The sequence below is a fragment of the Sinohyriopsis cumingii genome, chromosome 5 (genome assembly GCF_028554795.1).
Source record: "Sinohyriopsis cumingii isolate HCF-2022 chromosome 5, ASM2855479v2, whole genome shotgun sequence".
Lineage (NCBI taxonomy): Eukaryota > Metazoa > Mollusca > Bivalvia > Unionida > Unionidae > Sinohyriopsis > Sinohyriopsis cumingii.
In genome coordinates this window covers 129513352-129536676 of record NC_142965.1, presented here as the reverse complement: position 1 = coordinate 129536676, position 23325 = coordinate 129513352, and the positions used below count along the sequence as shown (strand labels likewise).

Sequence of the window (23325 nt, the reverse complement as noted above, 5' to 3'; positions counted from 1 at the left end):
AGTGTACCGAAGCTGGAAAAATATCAAAATATTTACCAGCTGCATTTATTGATCGAATTATTATTTCTTCACCAATCTCTACATTTGTAGATTTAACCACCCTAAGAATTTTATTATATTTACCAGCACAACCAAATTTTCTATTTTCACTCTGTAGAATAGCTCGTAAATTACCCAAGGAATTATCTTTTGGATCTGAATTAATATGATCGATCACAAAACCTTTATGGATTAGTCAATGAAAACATTCATAAGTAAATTATTTATGGCAAATATACATTTTAGCCCCCCCTCCCCCCGCCATTAAATATAACATAAACAGTAATAATGACATTACCAACTGGTTTTTTAGTCGACAGTTTCTAATTACACCATCTCGAGAGGCTTCATGATCCTTGATGATAGGATGTTTTAGAAACTCATTTTGCTCTATTTTATTTTGTCTAAACAATTATTTTGAAAATGAGTCAAGATAGTCTTCGGCGTTTTGTATGACCTTGTCATTTCCGGCATATTTAAATCATAATATCCTTTCATCTATTTTTTATCACCACATTGCACACACAATTGCGTTTCTCCTCTAAAACCTAACACCACACTTCTACCACGGTTTTAGTCGTAGAAGAAAGGAAGAAGCGAGCATTAGCCATTTACAGTTATTCTTTGTTTGATTCATTATATATTTAATTATAGTTCAATTTAAATATATATTTGCCTTAATAATAATATGGAAGAGTTTGAGAGATCATCTGCAATCAAGCCTTTTAAAGCAAGATTCAATATTGACAGAAGAACCCCTGACTTGCTGAGGCGAGCTCTGGTTGAACCGACGAAACCTCTGATTAAAAGTATTTGTGGCGACAAGAAAGAATTTCGTGACGATGGTGCATCTCATGTGTGGTCAACATTCAGAATCATGGGCAACACCAAAGGTGTTATCGATGCTACAATGAATGACCAACGAGCGGCGACGATTATTAACTATATTGACAAAGATATTTCTTAGAGTAAAATTTATTGTAACAGTAGATACCGCAGAAGTAAACGATACTTGGATTATCCGTGACAAGCGTGACCCTGTCCGTCTTCACACTGGAAATATTGTTATGTTAAATAAAATTTCCAAACCAGAAATATTGACTGGTATTGACAAACCGTATTATGAACGAGCATATCCTGTGACTGCAGTTATGTATGCAATATATCCGATAAATGAAAATTCCAATACTGGTGATCTCATGCTGATGATATTTCGGCATTATTTTATATAACACGTGTAAATAAACTAACAGATGTATGAAAAAATTAACAAATGGGCTGAATAAGTCAAAAGATAAAGGAGCTACAATAAATGATGTTGCAAAGTTAGAAAAAATACTACAATTCCCCAAAATGGTATAAACAATAACAGGAGAAGTATTTTACAAACCGAAATATTTATGGAAAGGAGCTCAGATAAATGTCGTTAATCATAATGCGCATGCTTGGACTTCTGCTATAACAATATTCCCAAGAGATAGAACCGTTAGATTTTACGAAGGATATATATTTGACTTTATTAACTAAATAAGTAAGAATGATCCTGTATCAGTGTGGTTATTTCAGAGTTCTGAAGAAAACTACGACGAATTAATTAAACCTGATGGAAGCATCTGTATCAAAGAAAACAAATTAAGTCAGTTTGTAAGACATAATGGTGAGATATATCAAAAAGAATTTCTTCATACAAAAATGAAAGATCTTGTATCGAAATACACCAATGATCATGAAAGTTACTCAGTAATTCTTTTGTGATTCCATCAGTCGCGCTCATTTTGCTAGCGAGAAAAATTTATGGAAACCAACTCGGTTTGATTTTCTCGATGATATAACATCAAGTTGTGTCGAATACGGGTACGGTGGGTTATGGAATACCGTATACGATTATAAGGATGTTATCTCGGTTGATATGGTTGCATGTTATCCCTAAGTTTTCTCGGCATGAGCGAATGTTCGGAATATTTAAGCGATTTGGACATCTAACACACGAGATGACCAGAGTATCGATAAATGGACCTCTACCAGATTTTGATAGAACTGGATTTGAACGAATTTCTTAATTCAAGGTCTTCATCTGCTTGTCGCTGTTTTGTTTGGCCAACGCAGTTGGGCTCCAATAATTATTACGATATTTGCTTGATGTAAAAAATATTAATATCGTTGGTTGTAAGTGAAGCAATTATAGCATATTGTCCGCAGAAACAAGTTTGGTTACAACAACAAAAGAAATATTCTGATAGAGCTGATTTGAGAATAAAATCGCAAAGGATCATGGAAGGAAAATAATTGGTAAATTTACACAAGGAGGATCATATGATCATAAATGACATTATACAAGATTAATTATCGAAGCTGAATTCGATTTTATAATTGCTGATACAACGGAGAGAAACACATTTATAAGTCGAAGTAATTTTAACTTATCGGATGGAACTAAATTAGATTCAATTGTGAGTTACACTGATGGCGAGTCACTGCAGTTTACTCATTTAAGATCTTCAATGCTCGCATACGTTTCAATAAATGTATTATCTATGATGAACAGATTTCCTGATACCATGGTTAGAATTGCCACAGATTCATTTTATATCAATAAAACAAATTACAGGATTTCTAGAACAATTACATATAGGCGCTGATGCTGGGGCGAATGGAGAATAAAACAAAAAAAAAAAGATATTTATTCTGAATCTGCCAACATTGAAATTAAGGATATTTATTACAAAAATTATCAAATATTAATATTGTCACCAGCACCATTGGTATATGATCCTATGACCAGACATAAGACTGTTTATCTTAATGAATCGGGTTGTTCTGGTAAAACAACACGTGTGATCAAATTATTTCGTTTACTTGATATAATTGTGTTAACCTTTACACCTAGACTCACCAGAGAAATGAACAAACGAAGAGTTAAATCACATACTTATCACAGCTTCTTCAAATGGAAGGGAGATACATGGACTCCTAAACGAATGGGTGAAAAATATATTCCAAAGATTATTATCTGGGATGAAATATGTACAGTGGCGCTGGAGACATTAAAAATATTTCTTGACTCGTTGTTGACACAAAATACTGCCGTTAACATGTGTGGCGATCATGGTCAACCATCACCTTTTGTTGGATCATCCCCACATAAGTGGCTAATAAAGTTCGTCCATTATTATGAAAAAATAACTTATGATCATGGAACGCTTGGTCCAGAATTAAGAGAGCTTAAGAAATTAATCAGACTACAACTAAATAAAATTTAGTGTGAAACAATGCGCGAGATAATTTTCGAATGATTTTTGGAATAAGTGGAGCCAAAAGATTTGATAGTTGCAAGAAGAACAACAGTTCGTGGTACACTTCAGCAACAATTATTTCTGGTACATAGAGTAAAGTTTTCAAATCTACCTGAACCAGTGTGTTATCGACCAGCAGATACGTGATGGAAAAATATAGACGTTGAAATTCCAACTTGTGGTAGTAAACAAACTCTTGTGTTAAATGATATTGTTTTAATTCCTGTCAGTGTTGTTGAGAGCGCGTTAACAATGGACAACACTCCATGGACACTAGGATATGCTATAACGATTCATTCGTCACAAGGATTATCGGATAATCATATTTTGATTGTTGATGATGGTATTGAATGGTCAAATTTGGTTTATTTTGCAGTGAAGAAGAATATCTCAAATGCGGAGGGTTATCATAGACTTCACAGAAAATAATAATCAAACTCAGGAAATTAACGATGATGTAGTAAGAAAAAAATTAACTGGTTATTAACAATGTGACAAAAGAAAAATAAACGTGACTTTGATCTTGATGCTGAATTTAACATGCTGCTGAAACAAAGACAGAATAATCATTGTGCGAGTGGTAACATAGTAATTTTGTGGCAATATGCAAATAATAATCCAAGACAGTTTACCATAGAAGAATTAATAGTAGTCTTGGTCACACATGTGAAAATATGATGCTGACCTGTCTTGAATGTAATCGACGTCAAGGCGCTAGTTTACAAAAATGAATGCAGTGGTAATTGTGTCTTCAGGAATTACTTGTAATTGTTCATGTACAAATCCATGCTGAGGAGCAGTTGAATCTAGTCTGTAGATTGCGGGTGTACCCGTGGATCTTACCACACTGGAAATGTTATGTGTCATCACACTCCAAATAGGATCAGTTGCTCTTTTTTTTAACCACCTTCAAGTTCACCAGGTTCATATAAATATCTTACAGTCACATTACCTAGTACTGGTTATTTTGATGAGTCATGTCGTTGTATTGGTATATGTTTTTTGTGATTGTATTGATGGGTTTCACAAAAACTGCACGAGTAATTTCCTTATTTAATGCAGCTATTACACTTGGTAGTCTTGCAACCCATTCACGAGATTTCTTGTCTTTCTGAATTATTTCCTTTGCATACTGATATCCAAACAATCGCTCAGCAAGTGTTCAACTAAATCGTTCAACAATTGCCTGATTGCAATAAATTGTGGTCTGTCCTCATCTGATTTTGACGTTATGTTTTTTCATTAGAGATGATATTGCACCAAGAAATCAATTGCCAGGATCAACCTGTAGCAACTGTGGCCATTGCAAGTGTCCTAGTTGATAAATTCGTTCAAAAGCAGATGCAACTTCAGTTGCTGTTTTAGTTGATAGTGGTTCTGCTTCTTTTTATCTACTTGCAATGTCAACGCATATCTGTATGTGCGTGATTGACGTCTACCAATTTTAATAGTATCATGCGGTAAACAAAAATCTGCTTGATGATTCATTGGGAGTGCTGACATCAAAATGTGAATGTGGAATTATTTTAGGTGGTGGTATATAAATTTGCCATATTGCCTGTCATGCTAACCAATTTGCAGCAACAGAACATGTAACATTTGCTACATCAGCGAGTTTACTAATCAATGCTCTACCCCTCCAATATTGTTGTGCGCTATAATAAATTGTTTCCAATATAATAATCGGTTGATTAATTACTGGCCCCTAATACTAGGTTACCTTTCATCACAGATTTTGCTAGGAAGCTAGTAAGTTTTTCTCAGAGAGATTTATCTTTTATGGAATTTAACACGTGAATCTTTTTCACATCTGCAATATGTTGTTGTTGTAAATCCTTATTTTTATATGCTACATCATAAATATAGCACGCTTGATCAATCACATTTACTGAATACTCTCCAGGTCTTGGTTGATCTTGCTCGTCATATCGGAAACCAAGTCAGCTTCCAGGATGACAATAATCATATCCAGGAAGATGTTGTTCTCCTGGGTATTTAGCCCATGGAGTTCCTAGTAATTTTCCTAATGAAACAGCAATATCACCACCTGTTTTCCTTGACTTGTCATGGGAGATAAATTTACACACTTGCCTGTAAGTGCACACTTTTTATTTGTTGTTGTTGTTGTTATTGTTGTTAATCCACTTGTAGGGGTGGAATCTCTGCATCACAAACAATATAAATACATATTATTTATCATATTTGTACAATATGTGCGTCACTGATTTGTCAGTGACACGAAAACAAGAGCCAGTCAAGCAAAATCCAGTGCTACCAAATTCTATTTTCTATCAGAACAATTATCATAGGTCCATCTGGGTCTGGTAAGATGCAATTATTGTTTAATCTGAAAATTAGATGGCTCAAGTGGGATAAGTTATATTTAGCTGCACCATCTGTAGATGATCAGAGATGCTACAATGTGCTCAAAGATTTTAATGAAAATGCAAAATTTTTGAACAAGGATGGTAATGATATTATTGATTTTATCACCAATATTGAAGAAGCCCCATCTGTAGATGACCTCAGTGGATTTATTAATAATCTCATAGTATACGATGATGTGATGCTGGACAAACAATCAAATCCAGCTCGGATATTTTTTCAAGGCAGACACAAAAACACGGATGTGATTTATGTTACTCAGTAATATACACAAATACCCATGCCAAGGTTTCATAATTCTAGGAAGGATGGCATGCATACAGCATGCCAGTGACTTCTATGGTTATGAGCTAAGTCCAAAATCTAACAATTAAATACTGGTCGTGAGGTCATTATGAGGTTCCTTTGTTGTTAGGGTGTGGTACTATGAGAGTTGCATATCGTAATTCTATTTCATGATTCCAGCCTGAGAAATAAATATCAAACACAAACTTCAACTAAAATCAGTGAATCATTTCAAACACTATAATGAACTACATCTGGAATGAGGGATTGAGACGAAAAATTTAAACTCAGTGAAGTGTGAAATATAGTTATAGTGACCTACTTTTGTGATGGCGTTATGTACCTTAAAATGCATTTCCTCATAAAGTAACATGACTTCAGGTCTAACTGTTACTAGATGTACAAGGATACCATCAAGAATGAATGGCATATTACATTTCCTCCCCATGTTTTATAGTATTAAATAACAGTAACTTAAATTTTGTGAGTAAACCATATTTCTTCTTTCTGAGTGATCTTGACCTTTGACTTTTTGACCCCAAAATTGACAGGCTTTTTCCTTACCAGCCATCCAAAGTTTGGACCAGGTCTGTAATGCAGAAATAATGTTATCGTGCAGAAACCAATTTTCTTCATTTGGCGTAATTTACGTTTGACCCCAAAATCAAGTTTTCTTTCTTACCAAGTTCAAGCCATTCCAAAAAATTTGACTAAGATATGTCATGTATAACTACTGTTATTATGCAGAAAATGTTTCTATTCTTCTTACTGTGACTTTGATTTCTGGTTTTTTGATTCCAAAATCAATGATTTTCTATGTTACATCAAGTACTAGCTATCCATAAAGTTTTTGGATGACACACATCACTTTATTGCCCTGGAACCATTTTTCTTCATTAAGTAACAGTTGCTGTGTTTGTCTACCATGAGTGTCAAAAAGCCCCATTTCTTCCTGCTTATGAACAAAATTCCAAGATTATCTTTTAGGTATATTGCGAGTTTATAAAGATGCGTCTAAAATTGTGAGGAAATATAAGGATAACATAAAACAAATATGTGGTTCTGTGGAACACTGCCATGCCTTCAAACAGTGCTTGGACAAATTTACAGTGTATAAAAATTGTACAAATCTTAAGCATAAAACATTATTACTTTGTAAAAATTACAAATAAAATATTGGTACATATACTATTTTTTTATAAGCCTTCTGATCTACCCTCTGAATCCATGTTGAACAAACGAGTTATATGGAAATTTATTTTTTTAAAACCTGATCACAGTAAAGCCGTTTCATTTAATAAGGCTCTAAATGTAATTGCACCATAATATTTAATGTTGTTCCAATTATCAATTATTATCGATCATCAGTTGGTTGAGAGAACCAATAAGATAATCGATTGTGAAACTCCACAATTGTGTACAAAGGGAGACTACTTCTTTTCAGATGCATGCAAAATACAAAGATTAGTAAAACTCATGCGTAAATGGTAAGCTGTATATAGGGGGTTTCACGGTTAGTATCTCCCCTTGAAAACACCAGAGGGCATTTTGGTGCAACTCACTTCTAGATAGTTCAATCAATTAAGATGGCAGATGAAGATCAAGAAAATGTGACAGACTACTCAAATTATGCAAGCACGATCGATATCTCACTATCTTAAAAAGAAATTCTATCAATATTTTATCACTTGTTTTTATATCTTTTATTTATTTTTTCACTAACTTGCGCTGCTCCCAGTTTTCAAATAAATATTCTCTACCCATTTCAGAACTTCAGTATCTTTCCATTACTACCTTATGCTCTAGCTTGTATTATTTGATTGTGCGAAAGTGTATCACTGCATAAAAAGTTCTTGCAAATTATCTCGCTCGAAGAATAACGAAAATATGTTTATTTTTTTACAGCTTCAATCATAGCAGTTAATGGAGGTTGAACTACAATGAGAATAAAATTCTAACTGCTTAAGGTTCTTTTATTATTGATTTAGGCTGTTACTTTTCTATTAATGTTCATTAAATTTTTCATGAAATAACTTGTTTTTTCAAAATGCACAAATGTCAACCACGCTTGAACAGACAGGCGCATGTACAAGTCTCCTTGATGATTTTTTTCACTTTTATTTCCTTGAATGGTTGGAAATTTTAGAGTATACAGTTTGGAGAAATATCAATGTTAGACACACTATGCATGTATAGAATATTTGTGGCTTTCACCTATCTGCCTCTCTGTATGTATGTCTGTCTCCTTTCATCTGGTGCATGGGTATGTATATCCTCAAAAGAATGTGTGTTTGCATATGTATATTACATAAACATACTTCTGGTTAAAAAAAAAGTATATAATGGTGCCAAGACAGAAAGAGTGACTGATAGATAGACAACAAATATGAATATTTGTGAGTATCCATTTATTATTGACTTGTAGAGCATGTTCTTACAAACAGTCTTGTTTTTAAATCATACTGTTTGCAATTTTACATCCGGTCATGTGGATCAATATTGATTTAAAAGGGGAACCAAAGTAATAGGATGGAATCTGTGAAATAATTGGATCTTTAAAACTTACATATTTGATGCAAGGAAAGTTAAACAGAATTAAACTAATTTTAAGAAGGCTGTTCCAGATGAATTTGCTGGTGGCAATCAGAAATGTTGTCTAAAGACCCCAGCAAATTTTAGAGTTATTACGTGTCAGCATAAGCAAAGAAAAATCATGCTGAAAGTTATTGCATGTACCGTCCGATACTTGATGTTTCAAAAGTCAAAAAGAAAATGAAACAAAATACACCCAAATATGAATAAATATTCTGCCTGCATTAATTACACTCCTTTATCGTTATGATAGCTAATGTAATTATTGCTTTGTCAAGGTCCTCTGAATACATTAAAATATCGTGTTCCATTTTTAAAAAAAATTTTCAGGTTTAAAATATTCAGCATTACAAATCAGCTGGTGTATCGAACTTGTGTTATAATTTTCTTATTGAACTTGTGTTATAACTTTCTTAACTCATGTTATAAATGAACTATTAGCCTTGCGAAAATAACTGAGAAAGAAGGATATATCAACATATGAAAAATGCAAATTGTTGAGATTGTTTTCGTTAATGTTATATAGCCAAAAATGTGCAATAAATGTTTAAAATCGGAGAGCAAAGTGTAATGTTCCTGCAAATGTATTTGAAATTATGGATAATGAATCTATATTATCAGGTATGGACAGTGTATTTAATTTAATTATTTGACATCATTTAAGTATGGAACGTAAATATTATTTAATTATCTGATATAATGAAACTATGGACACTGAATCTATTTACTGATTTAATGTCTATAATTATTCTCCTAGTATAAACAAAAGTTGTTTGACATATATAGTTGATTAATTGGCTTAACCATAATGATCTGTAGTACAGCTAAGATTCCTTCCTTTGTTGACTTTATGTTTTGCTAACCAAGCGTGAACTATCCAGAACTGGAAATGTTTTGTGGGCATGTGCATTGGAGCTAAGGGAGGTAATTTTAGGAGCTACGATCAGTAACTCTGTTGCAACCGTGAAACCTCCTATAGGACTTGCAATCTACTACCATCAATCTGAATTAATTATTCCCTTCACTACTCACAAATATAAAACCATACCATACTCTGCAAACTTAATTAAGAGCATATAGCCATGATTATGTTTAACAAGATCTGGAAATCTAATTTTGCTGTTAAATTGTAGAGTTAATAAATTGTTTTAAAAATATGATTTGTTTCAGTTTAAATGTAAAATCCTTTGATGTATTTGTAAATAATGACAAAAAAGAAAACCATGTCCTTCTTTTCTTTAAATGATAGAAACGTCATATATATGAATGAAAGGGTTTTGGGGGATTGCAACAGTTTTTCAGATACATAAAACTAATCAGCCATAAGTTGCTTTCATTTAGCAAAGTTATGGAACAAAAATAACATATTAGAAGAAAATGTAATATTTTTATCAGACTAAAGTATAAATGTCATTAAAAAAGATAACTCCTTTACATTTATTAACATTCTGAACTCTTAAGCCAAGATATAACTGTATAACAAACAAAAAGTAAAATTTGCTCTTAATAACCGATTATAAGTTGGTTAAGTGGAATCAATTATCGATTATGAAATTCTGACCAATTCCTATCACTAACAATATTGTAAAGGCATGTTTAACAAGATCTTGGAAATCTACTACTACAAAAACCTAAAATATAGCATATAAAGAAAAACTTTACATTAGTGTTCTTATCTGGTACAGCATTCCTTTTCATGTTAAACAATCCATTTCCCTGACAGTGATTTAAAAAATAACTCTCATGTTAAACAATCCATTTCCCTGACAGTGATTTAAAAATAAACTTTCATGTTAAACAATCCAATTCCCTGACAGTGATTTGAAAATAAACTCTCCAACTACATATTAAATAATACAGTACAATGACTTCAATTATTTTTGTTGGTGTCAACTTTCAAAGTTCCATGAAAAATGATATTTGTATGGGTACTTAAATTATGGACTGAACAAGAGGTCCTATTTTTTTCTACAGAAAGATCACTGGTCAATGGATGTTTAACTTCATGGACTGAGCAAGAGGTCCTATTTTTTTTCTACAGAAAGATCATTGGTCAATGGATGTTTAAATTCATGTACTGAGCAAGAGGTCCTACTTTTTTCTACAGAAAGATCATTGGTCAATGGATGTTTAAATTCATGGACTGAGCAATAGGTCCTATTTTTTTCTACAGAAAGATCACTGTTCATTGGCTGTTTAAATTTGTAATTTGTATAACCATGAAATCAATATAAATGGGGATACCCATAAAAAATAATGAATAGTTTCATTATCATAATAAACAAGACTAATCTTGTTAACAATAATGTCATTGATATGTGAAAGTGATAAATAACGTCTTGCCATCCACTAATGCAGGGAAGACAGTAATTAACAACAATGCAATTATACAGTATTTATTTACTGACAGTTTAAATAAGTCACTGACTTAATCTTGCATCCTCTAATCTAAGATGAGACAAGTAACTGAGCTGGCACTGATAAATTAATGACATCTTGATGTATCATAGTGTATGTTACTTTACGGGCTTCATATTCCATAGGCCATCATTGAGGTAGTGGATATTGTCAACACCTATACCCTTATTGATTGAAATTCTGTAAAGAAAAAGAGAGAAGTAACATAATATATTTCATACTGTATGTCATTATAATTAATAATGGTAAAATATGTTTTTAACTTAAAATATTTATGTTTAGATAGAACTGATACAACACATATGGTAAAAAGGTACAACTTGAAATATACTTGCAATGATAAAACACATGGTTAGAGGGAATTGATAGAACAGCCACAGTAAAAAGATACAACTCAACATAAAGATGCAATGATAAAATACAAATAGTTATACAGAACTGATATAACACCCATGGTAAAAAGGTCCAACTTAAACATACCTGCGATGATAACATACATGTTTAGATAGAACTGATACAACATTAATGGTAAAAAGGTATAACTTGAACATACCTGTGATGATAAAATACATGTTTAGAGAGAACTGATACAACACCCATGGTAAAAAGGTACAACCTGAAATATACCTTCAATGACAAAATACATAAGGATAGATAGAATTGATAAACACCCATATAAAAATAAGATATAGTATTAATGCCAAAATAATAGATTAAAACATTGACTAAATTAGATGATTTTTAAAATTTAAAATGCGCATATACAATATGCATTGAACATACTGCCTATGCATCTACAGTGTCCATTTAGGTTGCAAAGTGTACTGACCATGTAAGCCACAGAGTTTACTGACCAAGTATCACTAGTGACCATGTAAGTTACAGAGTTTACTGACCAAGTATCACTAGTGACCATGTAAGTCACTAAGTTACACTCTTCTTTTTCATTATAAAATGAATGCCATTGTCGGAGACCTGGTTGTTGAAAATGGGTGCCCTTCTGTGCCTTTGGATGAAAGCAATTAGCTCAAAAATACATCAATCCCCCCCTTATTACATATCTGTTGCATGAAGAACATGACTGTATCAACAGAACTGAGCATGACTCAATGACATCCAAGGAGTTAAGCCGTACAGTTGCATGAAGAACACGCCTATCTCAACAGAACTGAGCATGACACAATGACATCCAAGGAGTTAAGCCATACAGTTGCATGAAGAACACACCTATGTCAACAGAGCTGAGCATGACACAATGACATCCAATGAGTTAAGCCGTACAGTTGCATGAAGAACATGCCTATGTCAACAGAACTGAGCATGACACAATGACATCCAAGGAGTTAAGCCATACAGTTGTATGAAGAACATGCCTATGTCAACAGAACTGAGCATGACACAATGACATCCAATGAGTTAAGCCGTACAGTTGTATGAAGAACATGCCTATGTCAACAGAACTGAGCATGACACAATGACATCCAAGGAGTTAAGCCGTACAGTTGTATGAAGAACATGCCTATGTCAACAGAACTGAGCATGACACAATGACATCCATGGAGTTAAGCCACACAACTGCATGAAATATATATTAATAATGTTTTACCTGTAAAGCTGACATTTTGTTGTTTCTGTGGTTTGTTTTATATTTTGAAATGATGCAACTGTCCATGCATTAATGTTTTGAAAATGTTGCTATCTGATGTCCAAGAATAAAACAACACATAAGAGTCAACATATTCACACATAGCATCTGCTTATAAAACTTATTGTATGGTGAGACCAGCTGGGAGCAATTTGTAGCTGTTTTTTCTTAATGTAACCCATTTATTTGTCCTGACAAATGAGTGATGAATTTCATTCTCTGGCATCAGGCATATTTCACTTCATATGCACCTGTATGTGATTGAGTAACCATTTACTTTGTAACACTGAATGAAGACGTATATTTAGAACTAAAAGGTTCTGAAGAAATTATTGAAATTACTGAAGCTAAAAAATATTTAGAACAACAGCCCTTCTAGACAATACACTAATATCAGACCTGCAAACCCTGACGAGTCCATCTCAGTAAGGCAGTTGATTTTCTTCCGTACGTTCGGCCAGTTTTCAGTAAGATGTAACAAAATATCATAAACTGCTATTATAAAGCTGGAAAACATAAATGTTTGGTATTCAGAGTGTGTAGCAACAATAAACATTATGTTCAACTTTAAAGTTTGTAAAGCATGCATAGACTTTATTTGCCACTAGTACAGTGCACAAATTTTAGTTCAAAACCCTATGCAGCTCAATGGCTTGTTGCTGTCTCTCAGCTTGGACGTAATTCCTGGAAATTCTTTTTCCATTTCACATGACGACTGTGATCATATTTCCCGCCACGAGTCATACTCAAATTGGCAATTGATGTCCAATAAATATAACTGTGTCTCTTCCAGCTTTTATTCACAAGTATCTGAATATTTATTTTTACTTTTCCTGTGTTCATTATTAACACTTTTCATGAGGCTTATTTTCCTTTTTGTCTTTTAACATGCATCGCTTGCTGGACGCTATTCTATGATCAACAGTTTGATCATGCAGACGCTTTGCATGAACAAATAGGTACAGTTTAAAGCGTCTGATGTGCTGATGTAAAGTTAGTCTGGTTCCCTGACCAATTTCACTCTTTCTAATATAAAACCTGGATCCAAATCAAACACAGATGAACCAATTTTCCGGATTTTTTGGCAATGATCATGTTCTTGCCGTTTTTGCTTTTATGCCATAAGAATGTATTTTAAGGGTAATTTTTGTAAGACTTACGGCAAAATCATAAGAGTTGGCAGGTCTGTTTAATATGCAAAGATTTAATGCTGAAGTTGTTCATAAATGATTATGGAACATAAATAACATCCTGATTTAGCTTTAATTTAATAAAAATACTTAAAAATGGTTTCAGCCTTTAAAAGTTTTGCATCATATACATAAAGTGTAAATGAACATTCAATACAGTTTATAAAATTCCACAAATATATGTAGCTAATTAATTCAGCAATCTCCAGAGATATCTGCAGCTTTGGCCACCTCATGGATTCATGGATACTAATTAAATGAGCTGTTACCTGGTAATATATATATATATATATATATATATATATATATATATATATATATATCCCAAGCCAACAGGTGTTTTTCATTTTATTTTCATGCATATGAACATTTATAATCATTACAGTGGTAGTTATATGTAAATAGTTATGTTTAGCAATGGTTTCCTCTCTTTGGATTTTATGAAAGAAGTCCTGCCATTTCTGAACATCATTAACTATTGGCATGGTAAAAGCTGCTAGTAAATAAGAGACTGCTTAGTCAGCACTTAATAAAATACTGCTTAATCAGCAGTAAATGTGTGTGTGATTTCAATTTTTAACGTAGCTTTAAAAAAATTCAGTCATATCGCTATGATGTCTGCAGTGTGGCAGTTTATAGTGATGTCTAGCACTGGGGCATCATGCCACAGAGATGTAGTATGATGTCCCACCCAGTCATATTATTCTGACACCAGGCTGACCAGGCCTAACACTAACCTTTTAATGCTGAGCGCCTAGTGAGGCAGTTGTTAGTACCATTTTTTAAAGTCTTTGGTATAACTTGGCCAGGGTTCGAACCCACAACCTCCCGCATCTGAGGCGGATGCTCTAACCACTAGACCACCGGAGCCATCAGTAAATAAGACACTGCTTAATCACCACTAAATAAGAGCCTGTTTAGTCAGCACTAAATAAATAATTGCTTAGTTAGCAGAGTTGTTCATATAGGTACAATGTTTACTATACAACAGTCAACTCATACCATGGTGCCTATAATGTGTTAACCTGTTGATAGCTTTTATAGTAAGGCATGATTTAAGGAAAGCCAGAGAACTTGTACCTCCTTAAAAGCAATGCAAGAGAAACTGAGTGAACTGTTCACCCAGTTGAGGAAAAGGTATAATACCCAGAAACTTTCTTGGGAACTCTTGCGGATGCTGCTTTCAACTAAATTTAACTTCCCTCATCAATGGCAATGTATAAATTATGGGCAATGGCAATGTATAAAATATGGCAAAGGGCAATGTATAAAATATGGGCAATGGCAGTGTATAAAATATGGGCAATGGCAATGTATAAAATATGGGCAATGGCAATGTATAAAATATGGGCAGTAAACTTTGTGTGTACTGTACTTGAATGATAAGATCACAAACAGAAAAAGAAGACAACTATTAATATTAACGCAAACCAGCATGTCTTCTGAAAAACACTTACATTTCCTCAGTGCTCATCTTGGTTACTCCTATAGCCAAAGCATGCTGCTTCCCTTCCGCCATAATTGCCTGAGAACTGGTTGAGGAAAATGGAGAAGCATTTAAAATCGTTACAGATTTTATTTATATATGTTAACTGGAAATACAGAAAAGTTCTGAGCTTGTATTTTAAATAATTTACCCTTTTTTATTTGTTTAGCATGATTTTTTGGAAGGTTGTTGCAACATCTTTACCTTCAATATTTTGTCTCATGGTTCATATTTATTTCTTGCTGGGGGAGGTTTGTCTCATGGCACACATTTACTTCTGGTTAGGAAAGGTTTGTCTCATGGTGCATATTTACTTCTCATTGGAGGAGATTTGTATTAGGGTGCATATTTACTTCATGGCAGGGGGAGATTTGTCTCATGGTGCATATTTACTTCTGGTTGGTAGAGGTTTGTCTCATGTTGCATATTTACTTCTGGTTGGTAGAGGTTTGTCTCATGGTGCACATTTACTTCTGGTTGGTAGAGGTTTGTCTCATGGTGCATATTTACGTCTGGTTGGTAGAGGTTTGTCTCATGGTGCATATTTACTTCTGGTTGGTAGAGGTTTGTCTCATGGTGCATACTTACTTCTGGTTGGTAGATGTTTGTCTCATGGTGCATATTTACTTCATGGCAGGGGGAGATTTTTCTTATGGTGCATCATGTCCCATCTGGTCACATTATCCTGAAACCAGGCGGACCAGTCCTAACACTAACCTCTTAATGCTGAGTGCCTAGCAAGGCAGCTTCTAATACCATTTTTAAAAGTCTCTGGTATGACTCGGCCAGGGTTCTAACCCACAATCTCCCATCCGAGGAAGACTCTCATACCAATTAGGCCACCAGAGCAATCCTGGTACTGATATTGAGATAACATGTCAAATTCAATAATCATGACAGTTTTCACTATCATGTTATGCACAGTTCTGGCAAAAGATAACATGTTAAATACAATAATCATGACAGTTTTAACTATCATCACAGACCAAAATAAATGAACATTAAAAAATAATTATTTTCCTCTGTGTCCAAAATATTTCCATATTAATGAAAATTATAAATTAATCTGAACATTTGGAAAATTAATATCTTCATTGCCTAGATTTGTGTCCTGGTCAGAAGTAGTCTAGGCATTGTATCCTTGCATATCAGTAAGTTTGTTTATGTGATTGTTTGGTGCTATATGATACAGCAACACAGGTAGGTTATTTTCTGCTGAGGCAATTGGAATAGAGTGCCTTGCCCAAGGACACACCATAGTAGCTGAACTAGGCTGGTCCAATGGTAGGACTCGAACATGCACCCTTTCAGTCATGAGTTTGGCTCACAAACCACTGGGCCAACATCGTTCCCATCTCATAAAGAAAACCTTTCATGATCATATTTCAGTGTTTTCTTTTATGAATCAAGAATTCAAGTTGCACTTCTGGTGTTTATTTTTTGTTTGAAAAACTAAGTCAGTCTGTTCATCATGTACACGTGTTGCCATTAGTGATAAATGTAAACAAACTGATCCTAAATGATAAACAGAGGATGTCAAAATATTTTAGTAGATGCAAGTATAAATTTCACTAATGAAATGGAAACATCATAACAATATGTTTTGCATGAGTTAAATATTTACTCATATCTAGTAAAAAGAAAATCTTATTTTTTTCATTACTTATTGTTGAAAGTAAAATCCATTGATTTGCATGGATTATTTTCTTTCATATCATGCCAATATTAATGGCTGCATTGCTACATTGTTAAAAAAAACTCGCATGTCAGAGATGCTGACTGCTTTATCACAAATAAATGTCAACCCAGTTTAGCTTACTGGAAAATGGGAAAACAAGGATAATAATCCACATACATGTTTTAAAATGATGTCAAACAAGTTAATCCACTTTACTGAGAATGTGAACTGTTTTCAATACTACCTAAACTAACACCTTCAGTTATTCCACATGATGACACAGTTACCTAAAGTTGTTTTCAAGGCTGTCTACAGATAACACCTTCAGTTATTCCACACAATGATATAGTTACCTACAGCTGTTTTCGAGGCTGTCTACAGATAACACCTTCAGTTATTTCCCATGATGATATAGTTACCTACAGCTGTTTTCAAGGCTGTCTACATATAACACCTTAAGTTATTCCACACAATGATATAGTTACCTACAGCTGTTTTCAAGGCTGTCTAGAGATAACATCTTTAGTTATTCCACATGATGATATAGTTACCTACAGCTGTTTTCAAGGCTGTCTACAGATAACACCTTCAGTTATTCCACATGATGATATGGTTGCCTAAAGCTGTTTTCAATGATTCTACAAATAACACCTTCAGCTAATCCACATGATAATATGGTTACTCAAAAGCTGTTTCTTGGTTTGACAGTCATCTATTCAAAACCATGTTTTTGAGTATGATTAAAACATTCCATACCTTAAATTCGAACTTGAATGTTTTATTTTTCTGAAAGCTTTAAGAAACTGTACTTTGGTGTGCACAAATTTTTTGTATTGGTAAATATTATTACAAATTCGGAAAATAGGGTGTTTAGAAATTAAGTGGGTCTGAATATTTAGGATAATTTTGTCAATATGTTATGCACATTCCTTGAAGTTTATAAGGTCACATGTCAAGTTCAATGGTCACAATAATTTCAACTAGCATGTTATATGTACAGTTTATGAGGTAACATGTCAAGTTCAGCAGTCACAATAATTTCAACTAGCATGTTATGTACAGTTTATGAGTTAACATGTCAAGTTCAAGTCACAATAATTTCAACTAGCATGTTATGTACAGTTTATGAGTTAACATGTCAAGTTTAACAGTCACAATAATTTCAAATAGCATGTTACATGTACAATTCATGAGGTAACATGTCAAGTTTAACAGTCACAATAATTTCAACTAGCATGTTATGTACAGTTTATGAGTTAACATGTCAAGTTTAACAGTCACAATAATTTCAACTAGAATCAAATGTACAGTTTATGAGTTAACATGTCAAGTTCAACAGTCACGATAATTTCAACTAGCATGTTATGTACAGTTTATGAGGTAGCATGTCAAGTTCAACAGTCACAATAATTTGAACTAGCATGTTATGTACAGTTTATGAGTTAACATGTCAAGTTTAACAGTCACAATAATTTCAAATAGCATGTTACATGTACAATTCATGAGGTAACATGTCAAGTTTAACAGTCACAATAATTTCAACTAGCATGTTATGTACAGTTTATGAGTTAACATGTCAAGTTTAACAGTCACAATAATTTCAACTAGAATCAAATGTACAGTTTATGAGTTAACATGTCAAGTTCAACAGTCATGATAATTTCAACTAGCATGTTATGTACAGTTTATGAGGTAGCATGTCAAGTTCAACAGTCACAATAATTTCAGCTAGAATCAAATGTACAGTTTATGTTGTTGTTGTTGTTCTAGGGTTTAACGCCATTTTTCAGCACAAGATAGGCTATACATGGTGGCCAGTATTAATGGTGGAGGAAGAACCCTGGAAAACCCAGGGAAGAACCACCGACCAACGAGAAGCTAGTACAGTTTATGAGTTAACATGTCAAGTTTAACAGTCACAATAATTTCAACTAGCATGTTTTATGTACAGTTTATGAGGTAACATGTCAAGTTCATCAGTCACAATAATTTCAACTAGAATCAAATGTACAGTTTATGAGTTAACATGTCAAGTTCAACAGTCATGATAATTTCAACTAGCATGTTATGTACAGTTTATGAGGTAGCATGTCAAGTTCAACAGTCACAATAATTTCAGCTAGAATCAAATGTACAGTTTATGTTGTTGTTGTTGTTCTAGGGTTTAACGCCATTTTTCAGCACAAGATAGGCTATACATGGCGGCCAGTATTAATGGTGGAGGAAGAACCCTGGAAAACCCAGGGAAGAACCACCGACCAACGAGAAGCTAGTACAGTTTATGAGTTAACATGTCAAGTTTAACAGTCACAATAATTTCAACTAGCATGTTATATGTACAGTTTATGAGGTAACATGTCAAGTTTAACAGTCACAATAATTTCAACTAGCATGTTATGTACAGTTTATGAGTTAACATGTCAAGTTTAACAGTCACAATAATTTCAACTAGAATCAAATGTACAGTTTATGAGTTAACATGTCAAGTTCAACAGTCACGATAATTTCAACTAGCATGTTATGTACAGTTTATGAGGCAGCATGTCAAGTTCAACAGTCACAATAATTTCAACTAGAATCAAATGTACAGTTTATGTTGTTGTTGTTGTTCTAGGGTTTAACGCCATTTTTCAGCACAAGATAGGCTATACATGGCGGCCAGTATTAATGGTGGAGGAAGAACCCTGGAAAACCCAGGGAAGAACCACTGACCAACGAGAAGCTAGTACAGTTTATGAGTTAACATGTTAAGTTTAACAGTCACAATAATTTCAACTAGCATGTTATATGTACAGTTTATGAGGTAACATGTCAAGTTCAGCAGTCACAATAATTTCAACTAGCATGTTATGTACAGTTTATGAGTTAACATGTCAAGTTCAACAGTCACAATAATTTCAACTAGCATGTTATGTACAGTTTATGAGTTAACATGTCAAGTTTAACAGTCACAATAATTTGAACTAGCATGTTATATGTACAGTTTATGAGGTAACATGTCAAGTTTAACAGTCACAATAATTTCAACTAGCATGTTATGTACAGTTTATGAGTTAACATATCAAGTTTGACAGTCACAATTTCAACTAGAATCAAATGTACAGTTTATGAGTTAACATGTCAAGTTCAACAGTCATGATAATTTCAACTAGCATGTTATGTACAGTTTATGAGGTAGCATGTCAAGTTTGACAGTCACAATTTCAACTAGAATCAAATGTACAGTTTATGAGTTAACATGTCAAGTTCAACAGTCATGATAATTTCAAATAGCATGTTACATGTACAATTCATGAGGTAACATGTCAAGTTTAACAGTCACAATAATTTCAACTAGCATGTTATGTACAGTTTATGAGGTAGCATGTCAAGTTCAACAGTCACAATAATTTCAACTAGAATCAAATGTACAGTTTATGAGTTAACATGTCAAGTTCAACAGTCACGATAATTTCAACTAGCATTTTATGTACAGTTTATGAGTTAACATGTCAAGTTTAACAGTCACAATAATTTCAACTAGCATGTACAATTTATGAGGTAACATTAAAAAACAGAGGATATTTTCTTCTCTGATGTTAATACCATATAATTTAACTGTGTATTTTAACAAGTGGCAAAAACAATCATCATTTTTGTATCACATGATTAAATATATCCAGAATTGCAGGTTAAAAGAATGTTCTTTTTATTATATAAACTTGAATCAAAGCTTTAAAAATTAAATTCACTCTTCAACACACCACTCACATTACCCATTTATTGACTAATCATAACAAATATCAATGATTTCTGAGAAAAGTAGGTTTACGATGACCTAACATGTTGCAGTTTGATTTTTAACATCGGTCAACTATTTAACCTTATCTGACTGCAATATGAAGTTCAACAGAGTGATGCAGTATGCTAAAGTTTCTATGCTGTTGTCAAAGTTGTGAAAGGGACATAACTTTAAAAAGAAGCAAAATGAAAATATTGTCAGCAAAACTAATTTCCAGGACAAAGGATCCAACTTTGAACAATGCAGATCTGTTGTCACATAATGCGCCTGCAGGTCAGGGTCTAAATATTGTTTATTTGACTGATTACTCCTATCATTATGCGATGGCAGATCTGGGCCTTTGCAATTTGGAGTCGGACTTGACTTCTGAGCAAGTACATAGCTGCCAACCTTCCAGACTCACAATTAGTGAAAATAGGGATAAAAATGAGTGAATTTTGACATTAATTCGTGAAGCGATCTTCAAGTCCAGGAATATTTGTCGGAACAATTGTTTAGCATGGTCTCCAGCTGATAAAGGTAGATTGTGTTCAACAAGATAACTCACAAACAATGCTTCAGAGTTGGTAACTTGCACGTCTTCCATCGCTTGGCTTTTTGCTACCAATGTGCTTCCTCGCATCATCTCTGCCACCATGCCCAATGCTAAAATTTGTGGCACACTGTGTGCAAAAAGCATGATGTACATTGGTGTTTGATGGCAGAATGCACGGCCAATTTTTGGCATATTCCAAACTAAATTTCACTTTTTGTGCAATACATTTCTTTTTCCTTGTTGGTGAAGACATTTTCAAGATGCAATGCTGAATGGTAATTCAAATCAGTGTTTGCAGCACATGCGCGGAGCAAAAATCCGGTTAGGCCCCAGTTTCTGTCAAAAGCATTTGTAAAACTACTCTTATAAATACAGATTAAAATACTCTAAAATGCTTGCTACTGGGCCAACTGTACCAATCAGCTATAGTTCCACTAACATCGTGACCAGCAGTACCAGACCATTTCGGCACATGCCAATATCATGACTAGTGCTTAACAGGAAATTGGTTATTTTATTAAAGATTTAAAATAATTGAGAATTGGGGAATTCATGATTTTTTGCATGTGGTGTGAATCCATGAATCGCTGAAAAAGTCATGAAATTCACGCCAAAATCATGAGGGTTGGCAGCTATGCAAGTATACATGCTAACTAAATTACAAAGAAGTTTTTTTTATAAAACATTATGTCAAAATGCATTAAAATTAGTGTAAAAGCAGCAATACCATGGGCATCTTTTAAAAAATTTCACAGAAGTGCCATGCAACAAGATGAAGAACTGGGGGCTGCAAAGCTGTTTTTATATACAAGGTATCTGCTGCTAACAAGATGTCTTGTCAGTTTAAATAAGGAATTCTTGGAGTTGAAGTGTTGAATGATATTTGTTGATATGCAGTACTTAAGTCCACTGGCTATGAAAAAGCCAGTTCTAGAATATAAATCTGATTCCACTTTAAAATATTTCTGGATCAATGCAAACACAAACAGAAAACCAATTTAAAGGATACAACAATCTGGTCTTTATCCACTTTTGTCATTTTGGCCCCTGGGGATGTCAGCCCAGGGCACATGATATTGGCTCCACTTAGCACAAATCGTATGGCACCTTTATCCACCTGCATGTGAGGCAGGATAAATGGATCTGAAATGGAAAATAAACAAATATTAAATTTATAAAGGAAAAACTTATTCCTTAAATTTCAGGATAACAAAGGTAATAAATTCAGATTTTCTCCTTAATTTACAAATTTTAAAACTAATTTGCATCTGTCATAATAATTAACAGTAATTATGACAGAAGTACACATATCATTATTGTTGCTTAGCCTGTAGGCAGGAACTGCTTTCCTTTTATTCAATATGTAACAACCATAGTTAAAATTTAGGAAACACTATACCATATATATATCCATGTACACATTGGGTTCAACTCAAACAACATTAACCCTGATCGGCCATTACATAGTGCACCAGCAGATCTGGGTCTATGCCTTTTGTTCTGCTGACTACTCCTCCCAAATTGCACAGACCCAGACCTTCAAGCACATTATGCAATGGCAGATCTGAGCCTATCCAGTCTGCAGGTAGATCCAACTTATATGTAAGAATATACAACATATAAATATGTCACAACCACAGTTTAAACAAAGAAAACACTATGAATATTATAATAAGAATGACACTTACATTTGTGAATAAGCTTTAGTGCTGGGTAGTAAGGTCCATCTCTCTGTCTGAAGAACATAGCCTCACCACTCGAGTTGGCTAATATTTCTATGTGTTCATGACTGAAATGTAAATGAATATCGCTAATGGTACACAATACACTAACTACCGATCTTAATTCATTTTTTGTCAAATCAAGGGCAACACATCTAATATTATGTAAAGATATATTCAGCATCAGCGAAGTCCCTGTGCAAAATATTATTTCTTTTTGTAAGATGACAATGACCCTGACCTTTGACTTTTTGATGCAAAACTTATCAATTGGCTT

General features: G+C 33.6%; 1 protein-coding gene across 1 annotated transcript in view; it reads right to left on the bottom strand.

Moving 5' to 3' along the window:
- Window positions 1-10976: 10976 nt before the first annotated feature.
- Window positions 10977-23325, bottom strand: part of LOC149800230 (malignant T-cell-amplified sequence 1-like) — a 28782-nt gene continuing 16433 nt past the window's right edge. Inside the window, exons 3-6 of the mRNA XM_089959799.1 lie at window positions 23016-23116; window positions 22337-22470; window positions 15305-15372; window positions 10977-11192 (exon numbers count right to left, since the gene is read on the bottom strand). Coding sequence (XP_089815925.1) covers window positions 11111-11192; window positions 15305-15372; window positions 22337-22470; window positions 23016-23116 — 385 coding nt within the window. The 3' untranslated portion in view covers window positions 10977-11110. The remainder of the gene's footprint in view (window positions 11193-15304; window positions 15373-22336; window positions 22471-23015; window positions 23117-23325) is intronic.